This window comes from Nematolebias whitei, chromosome 15 (genome assembly GCF_014905685.2).
Source record: "Nematolebias whitei isolate Nwh7 chromosome 15, NemWhi1, whole genome shotgun sequence".
Taxonomy (NCBI): domain Eukaryota; kingdom Metazoa; phylum Chordata; class Actinopteri; order Cyprinodontiformes; family Rivulidae; genus Nematolebias; species Nematolebias whitei.
Genome location: NC_056512.1, coordinates 23,482,324 through 23,499,009, shown reverse-complemented (window position 1 = coordinate 23,499,009; position 16,686 = coordinate 23,482,324). Strand labels below are relative to the sequence as shown.

Below are 16,686 nucleotides of genomic sequence, written 5' to 3'. Positions count from 1 at the left end.
ATTATATATATATATATATATTGATATATTGATATATTGATATATTGATATATTGATATTGATATATCGATATAGATATATAGATAGATTTATAGATATATAGATATGTATGTGATGCATTCAGTTGCAACAGGAAAATTCAAGAACGCACTCTGACATTGTCATTGCTCTAAAAATGAAGGTTAAATAGCTCATTTAGGTTCACACCAGTAATTTTAATTGTTACAGTTGTATTCTGGTTTCATTACATGACATATTTTTACAGACACAGTCATTTATATGGGTAATTGGTACATTTCAGTCTGAATGATTGAATTTGAACATGAGCTCATTTAGGAAGGCCCAGTGACTGTAGTCACGATTCACCACTGCTTCCTGGACGATCTTATCTTTAGCATATTTCACAGATTTACCCTTCAATGAATGCATTATTATTATTATTATTATCACTCTTTATCAAAGGTCTTTGTGTGATAATATATGTTTTATTAGCAAAACATGTCATGAACCACATGACTATTAGTCCTGTAATATTAGTGAAACTCTCAGATAGTAATCATAAAGTATACACCCATGTTGAGATGGCAGCCATAGCCAATCCATTAGTGCACACATAAATATCTATAACTAATATTATTGAGGTGAAACTTTGTGCGTTAGTAGTTGAGAGTCATCCCCAACACTTTATCTGAGGGCTAATGCATCTTGAAAGATTTCACATCAGATTGAGCATGTCATTAACAAGAGTTCATCAAAACTTTGTTCCTACTCATCACAAGAGGACCTTCATATAAAACTTTGGCATTTAAGGCGATAGGCATTCCTTTCAGGACTTCTAGGGTTTCTTATGCTTTCTGTTGAAACAGCTTTCAGATGCTGCTGAAGATTCTTACTCGTCCAGGGCATTTTAAATTTAATAAGTTCAATCCAAGACATCTGGACTTATTTTTGATTTTCATTCAAAGATCCTTTTCAACTCGAAAGTAAATAATACCAACATTGCTTGATGAACGCCTATCACCCACTTCCTAAATAAAATGTCTGTAACCTGTCATCGCTCAGGGTATGGAATGACTCTCAGCTACTGCCACAACAGGTTTTAGCTCAGTATGAGTAAAATGAACTGTTGTAGCCATTTTTGTTTGCTAAGACTGATAAGCTGTAGCTGCCATCTTGACTCGGATTGACTCCGCATGTTAATCAGTTGCAGATGTATATCTATTGATTGGTTCCGGAAAGTTTTATTAAAATCCACCTTGTGCTTCACGAGACATTTACTAATAAACAAACAAACAAACAAACAGAGACAGGCAATAGAATGATCACTTGCTGGTTAAGTTGTAGAGTTCCTTGCTTTCACATTGAACTGCTCTACTTTTGGCAATAAAAACATTTTGCATGCAGACCAGACCAACATAGACCCTAACGACCCTCAGGAGGGTGGGGAGGAAAAGTGATATGCATGTGAGTTTAGCTCACTACAATCTTGGAAAATCAAAAAGATATGGAGGTTTCTAAGAGTCCATTAGGATTTTTTTTATGATTTTATTTTATGCCTCACTTTTTGCTGTCGTTCATGTTTTAGTAACTTCTTCAAAAACGTTGTCAACGTTTTAGTTGGTTGCTGAAATGGTTGTACCGTTCATCTCTGATGTTTTTGTTCCAAAAATGGGTTCAGCTGCAGCATTTTTTATGAACCCTACAGCCGATTCAGTTACACGCTTTGCTCAAGGACACTTCGAGTGTTTAAAGTCAGCTTTTCAGACTGTTTCTAAAATTTGAACTTCCGTTCAGCCTCATCATCAGATGTCCTACTTCAGGTTCAGGTCCAACTGCTGTTGGAAGTACCTCACACATATGATCCCCGTCAACTGTTCTCCCTCATCAGTGCCTCTTCTTCCTCAGGCTGTCAGCTGCAGCTCATGAGGTTAATTCCTCGCCTAATTAAGCTGGGTGCCATTTAAATCTGCAGTCACGTTCAACTCTTCAGTCTGCGTTTAACCAAAGAGCTTACTCACAACTTGTGCTAGATGAGATTTTTTATTTTATATTTTTATTACTGTTATGGTACTTCAGATGATATCAGGAGAGGTAATGCTGTAATCCAAGAAGCTTTTTTTTTTTTTTACAAATTTAGACAGAAACATAAAAACACAACGTAAGAAACGACATTTCTGGAGCTAAAGTGTGATGTAATTTAAGTAGAGTTTTCACACGTGTTTGCCAGACTAATATTTTTTTAATCAGTGTTTCCTAAAAAAAAATCCTAAAAAACATCTGTGTACTCTATACTAAAGTTAAACTAACAAACGCGTCCAGACAGAGAATGAAACTCCTTTTATTTATCTATTTTTCTAGATGAATTTTGCAGCAAACATGTCTTAACTAACTAATTATATTTCTGAAGGGATGGACATTGCCACCTTTCATGCCAGACTTTCAAACTAATTGCTTTTTCATAAAACAGTTTTGCAAAATGGCCGCACAGACCAGTCAATCTTTATGATGCCTCTGGCTGTTCATAAATCACAGATGAAGCTGGCCACATTCTACGGAGATGCAAGCTTTCAGAAATGAAGCAAGCATTGCAAAATAAAAAGCGGCGTGGAGCAGAACTCAGCTGGTTTGACATGGAGCTCAACGCATTAAATGTGTGACCAACGTCTTCCTCTTGCCATTTACTAAACACAATGAAATAACTTAGTTTAGTGATTCCCTTGTGGTTAACCAATTTTTCATCTATCCATTATCTTTACTCTTCTTTTCTGGGGTGTCTAAGACTTAGACTAAGGCGTCTTGTGAATGAGCCTTAAGCTTATACATGATTTCATGCAATACTGTGCCATCTTACACCATCTGTTAGCACTCAGAGTATGTGTTAGGGCTGGCTCTCAGGTACTATCACATCACATTTTATACCTGTAGAATTAACTGAGTTATTGTCATTTTGTGTTTTGCAAGGTTGATTAGCTGTGGCAGCCATCTTGAATTGGGTTAACACCATGACTTCATCAGTTGTAGATGTACTGTACATCCAATGAATATGTTCTCAAAGTTTTATCCCCTTATGAAATATTTTGCTCACAGTCAGACAGAGAAATTAACAACATCATTTCAGCCCTTCGGCAGAGGGTGATGCTGGAGTCTTTAGTAAAACCTCAACCTCTATCAGATTGGAAAAATTGACTTTATTATCCACAGCAGTACAATAAGACAAGGACAGAAAAGTCAAGTTCATCAAAAAATCTCTGTAGATGTGAACATCTCAGCATGTACAGAAGGTGCTTGGCACTAACATTATTTGTGCTCAGAAAGAGGCTCATAATCCTGAAGATGCAGAGAAGATTAACCTGTCACCACGTCTGTTTTTCCCTTTCTCCTTCCCAGACTGTCGTGTCTAAATATGGGTCACAGTTTCGTGGTAATTCCCAGCATGATGCCCTGGAGTTCCTCTTGTGGTTGTTGGATCGTGTCCATGAAGACATCATGCTGGCGTCTCACAACAACAACAACAAGACAAAAGGTCCTGGAAAGGTAGGCACCAGTCTAGCAATGTGATACCAACAGATGTGACTTCATTAGAATTTTTTTTTTTTTGTTGTTTTGTATCTTTTGTTATTAAAATCAATAACAAATAGTGAGTAAAGGACGACATCAGGCTTTGGATGTTACATCTACTTTTTATAGTTTGTATCCTAACCATTAGATTCTCAGTCAACCATTGAGTAATAAATAATAATACTTATGATTAAATGTTGAATTCATTACATAATAGAAGATAAAATCCAGTGGAATAATAAAAATCGATCCCAGTATTTAGTCACTTGTCTCCACATGTCACAGTCAAAAAGCTACATGTTTTTACAGCACCTTATAGTTAAAGTGATAGTTCAAATCTTTAGAAGTGGGGTTTTGTGGAAGTATTATGAGCGATTAATATCTTACCTGTTGTAGATAACATTGGTTTGGAGAAATACACTTGAACTGATTGGACTGACAAGCTAACGGCTAAGACCAAAGAGGATTGTTGTCATCCTAAAGCATATCTGATTTTAAAATATATATTTATGTTTGCATAAACACCCTTTTTTATCTTTACATTGTTGTCTTTTTCACAACACTCATTTATCTGAGTAGAAAAGTGATATTCCTGCTGGAAGTGTTCAAGGCAAAAGAAGTGCTTCAGCTAGCTGCTTTCTCTTTATTGTCTTGCCAAAATCTAAGAATTCAATAGCCATGAAGTGCAAAATAGATAATGATGTAAAGGTACCCAGGTGTAAAGGTAGGTAAATATTTGTTACATTTTGTTTTTAGCATTTATGTTGACAGACGTTTTTTTTCCACCATTTGTGCTCTTTCTTGTTTTGCTTTTAGTGAGATGTGGGTCGAACAGTTCAGAGACGGCGTGTCTACAAATGTTTTTATAATCCAGCTGAAAACATGGCGTCATTTATCTCTACAGAAGTCAGATTTAGGTGTTGAACTGTGTTCTGCAGGCCTATTCTCATGCCATCAAAACCCTTGCGGACCCCACTATGACATGCAAACTGCATGTCAGAGGCCGAAGTGTAGAAGAAGAGGTGCTGAGAGCTTTTACTCTCAGTGGTCCTCCTTCTGGAGGTTTGTCTGCAGGCACAGGGCAGCCTGATACTTGAAGATTGAAACTTTGAACTGCTCAGTTGTGAGCCATTTAAGCAGAACATTCATGCATTATTAAGAACACAGTTTTACTCTAGAAACAGATATCCCTCTTAGCAAGAATGAATGTAGAAAAACTACACTGTTCTCATAAGACAGACTTGGGATGCCATGTAACTAAATTCCCCTCTCTTTCTTCTAATCTGTTTCAGGGTGAGAGTATTGGATGGGGTGAGGGGTTTGGGAAACACATTAGGTCTGGATTGCGTCTTTAATGCCTCTTTTCCATTAGTACCGGTACAGCACGGTTCGACTCTGCTCGGCATGATATGAGTTGTGTTTCCATTATATTTTCAGTAATGGTTCTAGTGGGCGGGTTCAACTCGGAGCCCACAGGAGCACGTGAGGCAGGGGCCCGGACCCAGACCTCGCGTGCTCCTGTGGGGTCGGCAGCTCGTATTATCCTTTGCAGTTACCAGCGGAGCTCAGAGCCCGCAGGAGCATGGAGGATCTTCAGTGGTGACTGGTGGAGCTCGGGGCCGGGGAGATGATGCCCTGCCCAGCCTGCAGGGGCTCCAAAGCTCCGGTGGAGAAGACCGGGGGGACCGGCAGAGCGCCATCTAGCTCGATCTGAATTTTGTCATCGGCCATCAAGCACAAAAAACGCCTGCACTTCAGCATTAGACCACGGTGTTGTCATTGTTTTAAATTTTTAAAAATAGGTCCAGCCACTCCTCAAGTTTGAGTTATTGCAAATGGTGGATCGAGTTGTTGTGAAAAGTTTCTCAATCAACCAGTGACTCCAAACCAGTGACCGACAGTGTCCTGATGTCATGTTTTAGGGCCAGTTCGGCCCAGTTGGAACCCCCAGAGAAATGGGTTCCACAAACCGTTGCTAGTGGAAAAGCCTTGGAACAGTGCTGAGTCAAGTCGAACCGTGCTGTACTAATGGAAAAGGGCCATTAGTGTACTTGGAGACAGAGGACATGATGGAAAGCTGGGTTGGGGTTCCAGATAAGGTTTGCCCTGTGGTACCCCAAGGAAAATGTCATGTTGATGTCCCCTGGGGCTAAGGGGTTTGAATAGTGAATGTTTGTAGATTTTGAGATGAGTGTTTTTCTAAACTGGATTTTGACGTGGCAACGGGACCTTCCTTATGCCTAGATGCAGCCACATCAAAATGGAAGTCTGTAACTTGCTTATTTCTCAAGTTATCATACTCGCAACATTCATGGACAGACAGACGAATGGACAGAGGGTATTTCCATTTCCTCCTATTCACTCCTCGACGTGGGACAAAAACTGTGACTCGGTTTTTGCTGTATGATGGTGTTAGCAGAGAGTTCACAACTTTGGTTTTGCTTTTCACAACTTTTTTGCTTTTATCTCAAAGAAAAATCATTTTTATTGAGTTGACCAACCTGCTCACTGAGTCTTCATAGACTTAGGGTGCATTCACGCCAGCGCTGTTTAGTCCGCTTTAATCAAACTCTAGCCCGTTTGCCTAGAAAGTCCAGTTCGTTTGGGGAGGAGGGAACGCACAATCGAACTCTGACACAGACCAAAACAACGAACTCTGGTCCACCTAAAAACCTAGGTCTCGGTCCGGTTGAAGAAAACTCTAACGCGGTTCGAGTACAGTGTGAATGCAAGCAGACCAGGCACTGCTCCGCAAGCAGGAAGTGGAGTACAGTGCAGGGCAAACAAACACGCATTTCTCTTACCTCATATGGAGCCGTCAGCTGCCTTGTGTGAAAAACAACATTCTCCATGGTCATCTGCCTCATCTTCCACTCATGCTGAGTCCATTGTTGAAAAATTACAAAAATAGAACTCCTAAAACCGCTAAAATTTGCCGCCACTCCGCTTTTGTTTTTATTTCCAGAAGAAGACGAATAAGTGTCTTCTTCAGAGGTTTTTGTGTTGTTTCTTTCAGTAGTTCTTGGTGCAACGCCACCACAGGCGAGTGGGGGAATAGGTTGGTTCGAACAGGTTGGCTCGACTCCACAGTGCAGTGTGAATGCAAACGCACCAGCTCAATTGTAAACAAAATGTTATGAATATTGGTCCCCAACCGAACCGAGTCTACTGGACTATCAGGTGTGAAAGAGAAGAGAAGCTGCTGAAAATGGAGGTTCGCTTGATCTTGACCAATACACATCCTCAGTACTGGGTTACATTAGTACATGTACTGACACAGTCTCCACTATCAGAAATGTTAAAAGCTACCCAAACAGAAAACCTTGGCTGAATGCAGAGGTGCGTACCCTGCTGGAAGCCAGGAACACTGCCTTCAGGTCTGGAAACTCAGAGGAGCTGAGTAGGACAAGAAAAGAGCTGGTTGCTGGTATTAAGAGGGCCAAGGCCGCATATGCAAAGAGGATCGAGGGTCAATTCATCTCACAAGACCCTCGGAGCATGTGGAGGGGCATTAAGTGCATAACAGATTATAAAGGAAGGAGCGAACAATGTCCCAAAGACCCATCTCTGCCTGATGCCCTCAACAAGTTCTATGCACGCTTTGAAGACCCGAACAGACCACCCAGCACCAGACTCACCTCGCCACCGGATGAAGAGCATCTCAGCGTGACCTCAGCAGAAGTAAGGAGTACCTTCAGGAGGATTAATCCTCACAAAGCAACTGGCCCAGACAACATCCCCGGAAAAGTGTTGAAGGAATGTGCTGATCAGCTCTGTGAGGTGCTGGCAGACATCTTTAACACCTCACTTACCCTGGAGACAGTTCCCACCTGCCTGAAGACTGCCACCATCATCCCAGTCCCAAAAAGCTCTACAGTGACTGGTCTGAATGACTATCGGCCAGTGGCCCTCACCCCGATAGTCGCTAAATGCTTCGAAAAACTGGTCATGACTCACATCAAAACAACCATCAACATCAACGAGGACCCTCATCAGTACGCATACCGTGAGAACCGATCAACAGAGGATGCAATCTCCTCTGTAGTCCACACTGCACTCAACCACCTGGAGCAGAAAAACTCTTACGTCCGTATGCTCTTTGTGGACTTCACATCCGCCTTCAACACCATGATCCCCCAAACCCTGATGGACAAACTATCCACACTAGGACTAAGCCCCTCCATCTGCAACTGGGTACTAGACTTTTTAACAAACAGACCACAGTTAGTGAGGATCCACAACCTCTCCTCCTCCACCATAACCCTCAGCACTGGCTCTCCTCAGGGATGTGTGTTGAGCCCCCTTCTGTTTACTCTGCTCACATATGATTGTGCAGCTACCCATCCAGGCTGTCACATTGTAAAGTTTGCAGATGATACAGCGGTGGTGGGATGCATCGCAAACAATGATGAGTCCAGCTACAGGCAAGAGGTGGAACACCTGGAGAGCTGGTGCAGAGAGAATAACCTTCACATCAATGTGAAGAAGACAAAGGAGATGATTGTGGACTTCAGAAGGAACAAAAACACCTACACCCCCCTGAACATAAGAGGATCTGCGGTGGAAGTGGTCTCCAGCTACAAGTACTTGGGTGTACACATGAATGACAACCTCAGCTGGAGCAACAACACCACCAGCCTGATCAAGAAAGCTCATCAGAGACTCTACTTCCTCAGACGGCTGAGGCGAGCTGGTCTGGGAAGCTCAGTCCTCACCTCCTTCTACAGGTGTGCAGTGGAGAGCATCCTGTGCTCGAGCATCAATGTGTGGCATGGAGGCTGCACAGCTGCAGAAAGAAAAGCTTTGCAGAGAGTGGTGAAGGCTGCACAGAAATCTGTGGAATCAGTCTCCCCACCATCACAGACATCTACACCTCCAGATGCAGGAAGAGGGCCACCTGCATCATGAAGGACCCCACCCACCCAGCACACACACTTTTTTGCCCCAATCCCCTCAGGAAGGAGGTTAAGGAGCATTAAGTGTAGAACCACTAGACTGAGGAACAGCTTCTACCCTGAGGCTGTTAGACTCATGAATCTCTAACTAGAATAATCACTGTGAAAAACCATATCATGTTGCTGCTGATCTGTTTCATGTTGCTGCTGATCTGTTTCAATGTTGATGTGTTCATGCGTGCACATCTGCTCACAGACTCATGTTCATGTTTGTGCTGATGTTCAATGTTTTATGTTATGAGTGCTTAGTGTATATTTAGTTGATGTTTTTCTTAGTTCATATCTTAGATGTCATTACTGTTTTTCTTAGACATTTTATTGTTGGATGTAACTGGGACCCTGCGTACATAATTTCGCTCCACCACATGTACCACATGAGGTGCGAATGACAATAAAGAAACTCTGACTCTGACTCTGACTCTGAAAACAACCTTACACGTCACCAGTGGCCCCCTCTTTGAATCCGGAGGTTTCTGAACCCACCTCTCAGAGTGGAGGTTTTTCACTGACCCCCCCGCTGATAACGTAAACATCTCCCGATGTTGATATTTCTATCAACAACATGGCTGCGGACACAGTGCTTTCTGAGCTACGACTGATGGAATATATTTTGAATCTCATATTTAATTAATCTATGCCTGAATGTAGCTGCTGTGATCGACATCTGTGTTGGAAGAGACACCAGTTGGATCCAGTTCTAATTTCGCTATTTATTGAACGAGGCAGTCGGATATTTCACATGTCGCGCTGTACTATAACATACAAATGTGCTGAATAATAACAGTAACAATAGTAAACAGTATTAATGTTAGCGTGGGAGATATAGAATGAAGTTATCTGAGCTAAATGAAGCTATCTGGACTCAAGTTATATAATTCAAACGATGCAAAACATGTTGCATGTTATTAAAGTTGAAAATGAAGACATCAGGTTTAATTTTTATGTATTTATTCAACACCACAAGCTGTATGTCACATAAACACTGATAAGAAAACTGAACACACTATTAACAAACATGTTAACTGTAAACTGCATTAATGAACTGGACTCTGCTCTGTTTTCATCCTGGAATCTGGATACTGGTCCCGTGTTGTTCATCTGGCTCATTCAGGCTGTCACTCCTTTGATTAATTCAGCTTAAAACATTGAATGGATTGGAAAAAAGAACTGAGGGGAATTTTAAATAAAAAGTTCATCCAACATGACATCTCTCTTCGACGTCCTGCTGCACTGCACCTGGGCCAAGCCTCGTTAAGAACCGGTCCGCCTCGTGGGTGGACAGCTTCTCCTCGCAGGAAAAATAAAAATAAAAACACAGGTGGTTGTTTTATAATCAAAGTAAACACAAGCAAACATTATTAAGAACGTTGATTTACCTGCTGTAAATCAGCTACTGATTATCACGGAGTAAAGTCCGACATCATCATTGCCGATTCGGTTCTGGTCCACTCAGCGACCGTTGTGGAGCTGTTAGATGAAGCGGTCCCGCTTGGCATCAAATCTGTCGACATGTATGTTAACATACGAAAAAAAAACTACGTTTCCCCCGACCATGTTCGTGTAAATAGGGCCTTTATATTGCTTCATACTGATGAGACCAAATGTAAACTTTTAGGTGACTGGTATCGGTATCGGGCCCAATCTGAGCCCACAGTGGTCGTACTTGTACTCTTAAAATCACACCAATACTTTAAATCCATTCCACTTTTATGCTTGGTGATGTCATTTCCTCTTCCACTTTGCGAGGTATGGTGGATGAAAAAATAAAAAAGTCCATATTTTAGAGATATTTTAAAATATTCTCATTATCTACTCTGTATCTGTACTTGGTATTGGTAAGTAATCAAACTGAAGTACTTGTACTCAGTTGGAGAAAAATTATTGCCACCATTCCCCTAGTGAAGCATGGTGGTGGCAGCTTCATGCTGTGGGGCTGTTTGTTATCACGAGAGAAACTGGTCAGAGCTGAAGAAAATGAGTATGGAGCAAAATTTAATGAATAAATTTAATTTAATTTAAGCCCTTCATCCAAAGGGCTTTATCAATCTTAGGAGTCAAAAACTGCTTTTTCACTAAGCAGTACACGTATAGTGGACCAACCAGTTTGCTGGTGATAAGATGGTTTCTGGGGCCGCCCTCTCCCCCATCGACTCCTCCCAGGCAGCCACAGCCAAAATGGTTCAAAGCATCAAGGTTCATGAAGGGCAAAATGTCTCTCAACAAAAAAAAGAAACCATCCAGATGACCTGACTGAACATTGTTGGAAGGACAAATATTCTTGTCCCTAGCTGGACAGACCTCAAGGAGACAGACTAAACCAAATGTTTTGTTGTAAAATAATTACAGTAGTCCCTCGTTTATCACGGTGGATCCGTACCCTGAAGCCACGTGATAAGTAAAAAACTGCAAAGTAGGGATAGTAGTACAACTAGTAAGTAGTAGCCACCTGCAAGCGTTCTTGGCCACACCCACTTTTCCTCTGCATAGAGAACAGCTGATCAGCTGTTCAGCTGCAGGAGGAAGCTTAACCTGCAGCTCTGGGCTGCACAGAGGTGCTGCAGGGGCTAAATAATTTAAAATAATTTATTTTAAATCAAAATTTCATGCTGACCGTGCGGCTCATCCATCAGTCAGCCAATTGTGAGTCATGTCTAATCTTATTCTGAAAAACCGCGATAGAGCGAGTGCGCAAAAAATGAACCGCGAAGTAGCGAGGGACTACTGTACTTCTAATCAACTGAAAAACAGTTTAATACTTTTACAACCAGCTGGATGTAAACAGAACCTCTTCCTTCTCTCCAGTTACCTTCTTTCCCTCTGACTCATGCTTCACTCCTTGCCTTATCATCATCTTCGCCCTTCATAGCTCTGACCTCCCTTAACAAAAAGTAGTACATTTGAAGTTTATTTTTGCAAGTATACTTTAAGTTAAGTATAAGTATATCAAGTATACTACACACCATATTTGTAGTGTACAAGAAGTATACTGATTTAATACTTGTTTGGACTAAATTGGGACATTTTTATACTATTTTTAAGTATATCAAATAAAGTTTATAAAAAGTAAACTTCAAGTACACTTCCTCATTTTTAGTGTAAAATAAGTATACTTGTAGTACACTTAAATAAACTACTTTTTGCTAAGGGCTGATCTGGACTGCAGACTGACTCCCACTAATGAGCTCAGTGAAAATGGCAAAAGACTAAATAAATAAAAAAATAAAGAAAAGTAGTTCTCCTATGAGTGGGAAAACTGTAAAGGGAATTATCTTTTTGTCTGTTGTGTTCTGTTGTTGGTACGTCTCAGCACTAATCTTTTCCTCAGCCTGTCTACTGGAGCTCCGGTGGTTCTGGGAAGGGGGGGCTGGGTGGAAGGGGGCACGTCACCCAGCTCATCAGTCTGTTCACGTCCTCATTCACAGTCAATGAGTCGGGACGCTGTGAGTTCTTCTATTGCTGACCACAGTCAAAAATGGGACTTGTTTTATTATTTTTTTCTCCAACTTGCATCATTAGATAAGTTTTTAGCACAAACAGAACCTAAAAATAATTAAATCACCCCCCTCCTCCTGATTGTGCTGTTCAATCTGTTGGCTGTCAGTTGTGTTGCTGATGGACGGAGACGTCCCTCACACACGTCGAGCATTACACAGATTCAGATGTTCTGTCTGGCATCTCACACTGCACACTTTCTCTCATGGTTTGATGATTGTTTTTTTTTACTGTAAAACATCATCAAGTGTGAATATCTCTCTGTCTCTGTGCACGTTGGGCTTCTCTCTCTCTCTCTCTTGCCTTTCTTGGCTTTCTGAATGTACCTCTTTGTTGGTGGCTGGAATAAAGAGACACTTGTTGTGTTCCCCCCGAGGGGACAGAGTGAAAGTTGAACTGGACTAGGAAAAAGTAAGCAGCAGTGACAATAAAAATCTAGGAGATAATGCTGGAGTAAATATTGTGTTTTCAAGTAGAAGTGGAGAAAAACAAGTGCTCTCATGGAGTCATCATTTGTTTGCGTTTGTTGGTTTATTTCAGCTCAACACAGGCAGTCCAGTCGACTCGGTGTGTGTTTTTAAACAGCAAATAGTCTTTCATTGGAGCTAAGTGTTCTGCCACTTCAGCTTTCCCCTAAAAACACTGATTCTGCTCTGACTTCTATTTTAACAGAAATATCCATTGAAGCAATGGTGCAGAGAAAGTGTTTTATGAAATATTAAAGCTAAATTTTGTGCAGAGGATATAACCGTTAACATCTTACCTGCTGCAGTTTGAAACGCCTCTGTTTGGAGTGTTTAATTCTCAGTGTATTAACGAGCTTGTTTTTGTTTGTTTATGGTCTTTTGTGGGGTATTATTGAGTTTTATTCGTGTTCTCTGATTCTGCTGTTTGGATGTTTCACCTTTGCCAGTATTCACTTAGTCAATTCCTACTCTTTGGTCCTGCCACGCCTCATTTCCTTGTTCAGGCTCAGCCTTTATATACTGTATGACCTCTCTGTTCAGTCCAGTGTTCATCGGTGCATTGTTGGTTTGGTGCCACAGTCTGGTATCGTTGTGTTCCTAGTGCTCCCCTGTGTTAACCTCCTTGTGTTTCCTTGGATAAGTAGATTGTTGTTCCCATGTCAGCAATGTTTATCCATCCATCCACAATTATCTTTACCCACTTCTTCCTCTTTGTAAAAAAAAAAAAAAAAAAGTTTATTTTTCATATTCCTCTATTCAAGTCTGTATTCTCAGGTCCAACTTCCTGCCACCATGACAGAGCTAATGACCGCATGGCTAGTTCAGATGACTGCCGTCTTAAAACGACTCCCATCTATAAAGTTTTGTACCAATTTATGCAAACACCATCACCCTTTATGTGCATTCCTGTTGATGATGCAGTAGAGGTGGTCAGTTTAAAATTAAAATCAGACACCACTCTGAGCAGCAGGACCACGCTTTCCACAGAACAACTGTGTTAACTCTTGAAACTGTGCCTGCAGTCAACCTACTTCACATATGGGGAGCAATATTATAGGCAGAAACGTGGGTGTGCTATGGGGTCTCCAGTTTCTCCTATTGTTGCCAACCTGTACATGGAGGAGGTAGAAAAGAGAGCCTTGACGTCCTTTTCAGGGACACCACCAAGTCTTTGGTTCAGGTATGTTGATGACACTTGGGTTAAAATTAAATCTCAGGAAGTCCAACATTTTACTGACCACATCATCTCTGTGGATAAATACATCAAGTTCACACGAGAAGATGTAAAAAATGGCAGGTTGGCTTTCTTGGACTGTGAGGTCTCAGTCTCTGATAGAGGACATTTGCAAACTGAGGTGTACCGCAAACCCACCCACACAGACCAGTATTTGCAGTTTGACTCCCATCACCCTTTGGAGCACAAGTTAGGAGTCATCAGGACTCTGTATCACAGAGCAGACAGCGTCCCCACTAGCTCAGGAGCCAGACAGAAGGAGAAATCCTACACAAAACAGGCTCTAGAGCAATGTGGATATCCTAACTGGGCCTTCCTGAAAGCAGAGAAGAAACCCAAACAGGACTCCAGTCAGCCAACAGGTGAAAAGGAGGAACCCAGACCCAGACCAGTGGTCATTCCATATGTTGAGGGAGTATCAGAGAAACTGAGACGTTTATTTTCTAAACACAACGTCCCAGTGGCTTTTAAACCCCAAAATACATTACGACAAAGACTGGTTCATCCCAAAGATCCAGTCCCCCGGCACAAACAGAGTAATGTTGTGTATGCTGTTCAGTGTCAGGAGGGCTGTGATCAGTCTTACATCGGGGAAACTAAACAGCCACTGGCCAAAAGGATGGCCCAGCACAGAAGATCAACATCATCAGGCCAGGACTCTGCGGTCTACACTCATCTCCAGGCCAGCGGTCACTCTTTCAAGGATGAAGATGTTCACATCCTGGACAGAGAGGAACGATGGTTTGAGAGAGGAGTAAAGGAGGCCATCTTTGTGAAAAGAAATCGTCCATCATTAAACAGAGGTGGAGGCCTCCGGGTTCAACTGTCCCCCTCTTACAATGCTGTGATTGCTAGTATCACTCAACCCCCTGTGAATAGTAAACAGCCATCAGTGTGCTAATGATCCATTGTTAGGCTGATGGTCCTTCTTGAGCATGTGATCAGCTGGTTTTGGTTGTCAGCAGCAAACTGGTTGATCCACTCTGAGACGGTGCTATTTAAAAGACTGAGCTGAAAACAGCACCTCAGACTGAGGAAGTCTCTCAGATGAGAGACGAAACGTTTCTACATTTTTTTGATTTGCTTTGTTTTGTTTTTTGTTTTTTTGAATGTCCAGAGGACCAGATAGAACTTTTTTAGATTTTTTTTTACCTGAATTATTGAGCATGCATCAGGATATGATGGTTACTTTGTGAAGAAAAGGATGAATCTTGATACAAGTATAGTGCAAATCTTTCTGACTGACAATGTTTCAAAGTGAGCCTAACCATCAGTTTGACCCTTGATTAGCAGTTGTGCTCTTCCTTTCGTTCCTGGATGAGTGTGTGTAGGTGGCTGCATACTGAAATTAGAGGTACCTCCAGACAGTGACCCAGACACGTACCAAACTTTAACACTTACTTTCCAATCAGTTATTGTGGTGATATATGCCTCTAAGTGCACTTCTTAGCTCGCAGCTGAGCAGAGCAGTTCTTTTTGTGCACTCAATTCCCGCTCTTGTGAAAGTTTGAGTCGTAATTCTTGTGAGTTTTGCTCTGTGTGGATTTCCTCTTCACCCTGCTATTGAAACTGTCTGCCTTGACAGGCTGAGATAGTTTCCTGTGGCTCAGAGCCACCCAGCTGGAAAAGTCTCATGCAGGGTTGGGTGCAAACATGACCACTATGTTTAAGTACCTGCTGTTTTTGTTTTTTGTGCGTTTTGTTTTTGTCTGGTCAATATCAAGTGATACTTGCCTGAGCGAAAATTTTCTGTGAATTATAGCTGGCGTTCTTCTATCAGTGAGCAGCTCTGAGGGAAAGGCACAATTAAAGCCCAAACAACACGTCACAAGTGGTTTAAATACCAGTTTGAAGCTCTCAAATACACAGAAAATGTCTGCTTTTGTGCTATTTTTAAAATCTAAGTTTACATGGATCTGACTGCACTGCAGAATAAAGTTTCAATCAGCGACACACGGAGATTTAAAGGCTTTAAAGGTCGCTCCACACACGAGTCTGAGCGCCACACTCCAAAAATATTCTGTACAGACGTTAAGTTAAACGAACTCGTGAACATCTTATTTAATATAGAAAAAGACATTCACACACAAAATACTCCAAACCCTGCTGGGCCTGATTGGCATACGGTACCAGCCTTGGCGCTTTAAATGAGTCGCATTTGCTGAGTGGAGGCTTTCCGCAGAGTGTGTCAATTAAATTGCCCGAAACCAGCTAGACTGGAGTGATTTACACAGTTGTTGATAGAAATTATTTGAGCAGGAAGGCGTGCCTGCCATGCCAAGTCCAGTTTTTATGTGGTATCTTGAATTAAATTCAATTTGCCAGTAAAGTAGCAATTACCAATCTAGCCTTGCAATCCAATACCAATTTAGGAAAAGCAGCCTTTAATCAAAGGACTAAAATTTATAAGTCTTTCTTATAAAAACTTTTTTTTTATCCTTATTAGTGAATAATTTATGAGTGCAAGCAAGAGCAGGATAGTAAAAGTAAATGTCATCATCTCAGGAGGTCAGTGAGTTTTAGAAATGTTTATTTTTTTATTTGTTCTTAGCAGAGTTAGGTTGGTATAGTCCAAGTAATATAATTAACCTGAGAAAAAGTACCCAGATTTTTTGGTATTATGATGTTAAAAATCTAATACAAATAAGGCATTACAAAGTTTATTTAGTTTTTTTTAGGAACAAAATGCAACTGCTGCTAATATAATCACATATTTCCTGATGCATGCTCAATAATCCAGGTAGAAAAATCCAAAAAAGTTCAATCTGGTCCTCTGGACATTCAAAAAAACAAAAAACAAAACAAAGCAAAAAAATCTAGAAACGTTTCGTCTCTCATCCAAGAGACTTCCTCAGTCTGAGGTGCTGTTTTCAGCTCAGTCTCTTAAATAGCACCTTCTTAGAGTGGATCAACCAGTTTGCTGCTGACAACCAAAACCAGCTGATCACATGCTCAAGAAGGACCATCAGCCTAACAATGG

The 16,686-nt window shown here is 41.3% G+C and overlaps 1 protein-coding gene across 1 annotated transcript in view; it reads left to right on the top strand.

Moving 5' to 3' along the window:
• Nucleotides 1–16,686, top strand: part of LOC119422147 (ubiquitin carboxyl-terminal hydrolase 43) — a 122,675-nt gene that overhangs the window by 14,393 nt on the left and 91,596 nt on the right. Inside the window, exon 2 of the mRNA XM_037689501.1 lies at nucleotides 3,388–3,534. Coding sequence (XP_037545429.1) covers nucleotides 3,388–3,534 — 147 coding nt within the window. The remainder of the gene's footprint in view (nucleotides 1–3,387; nucleotides 3,535–16,686) is intronic.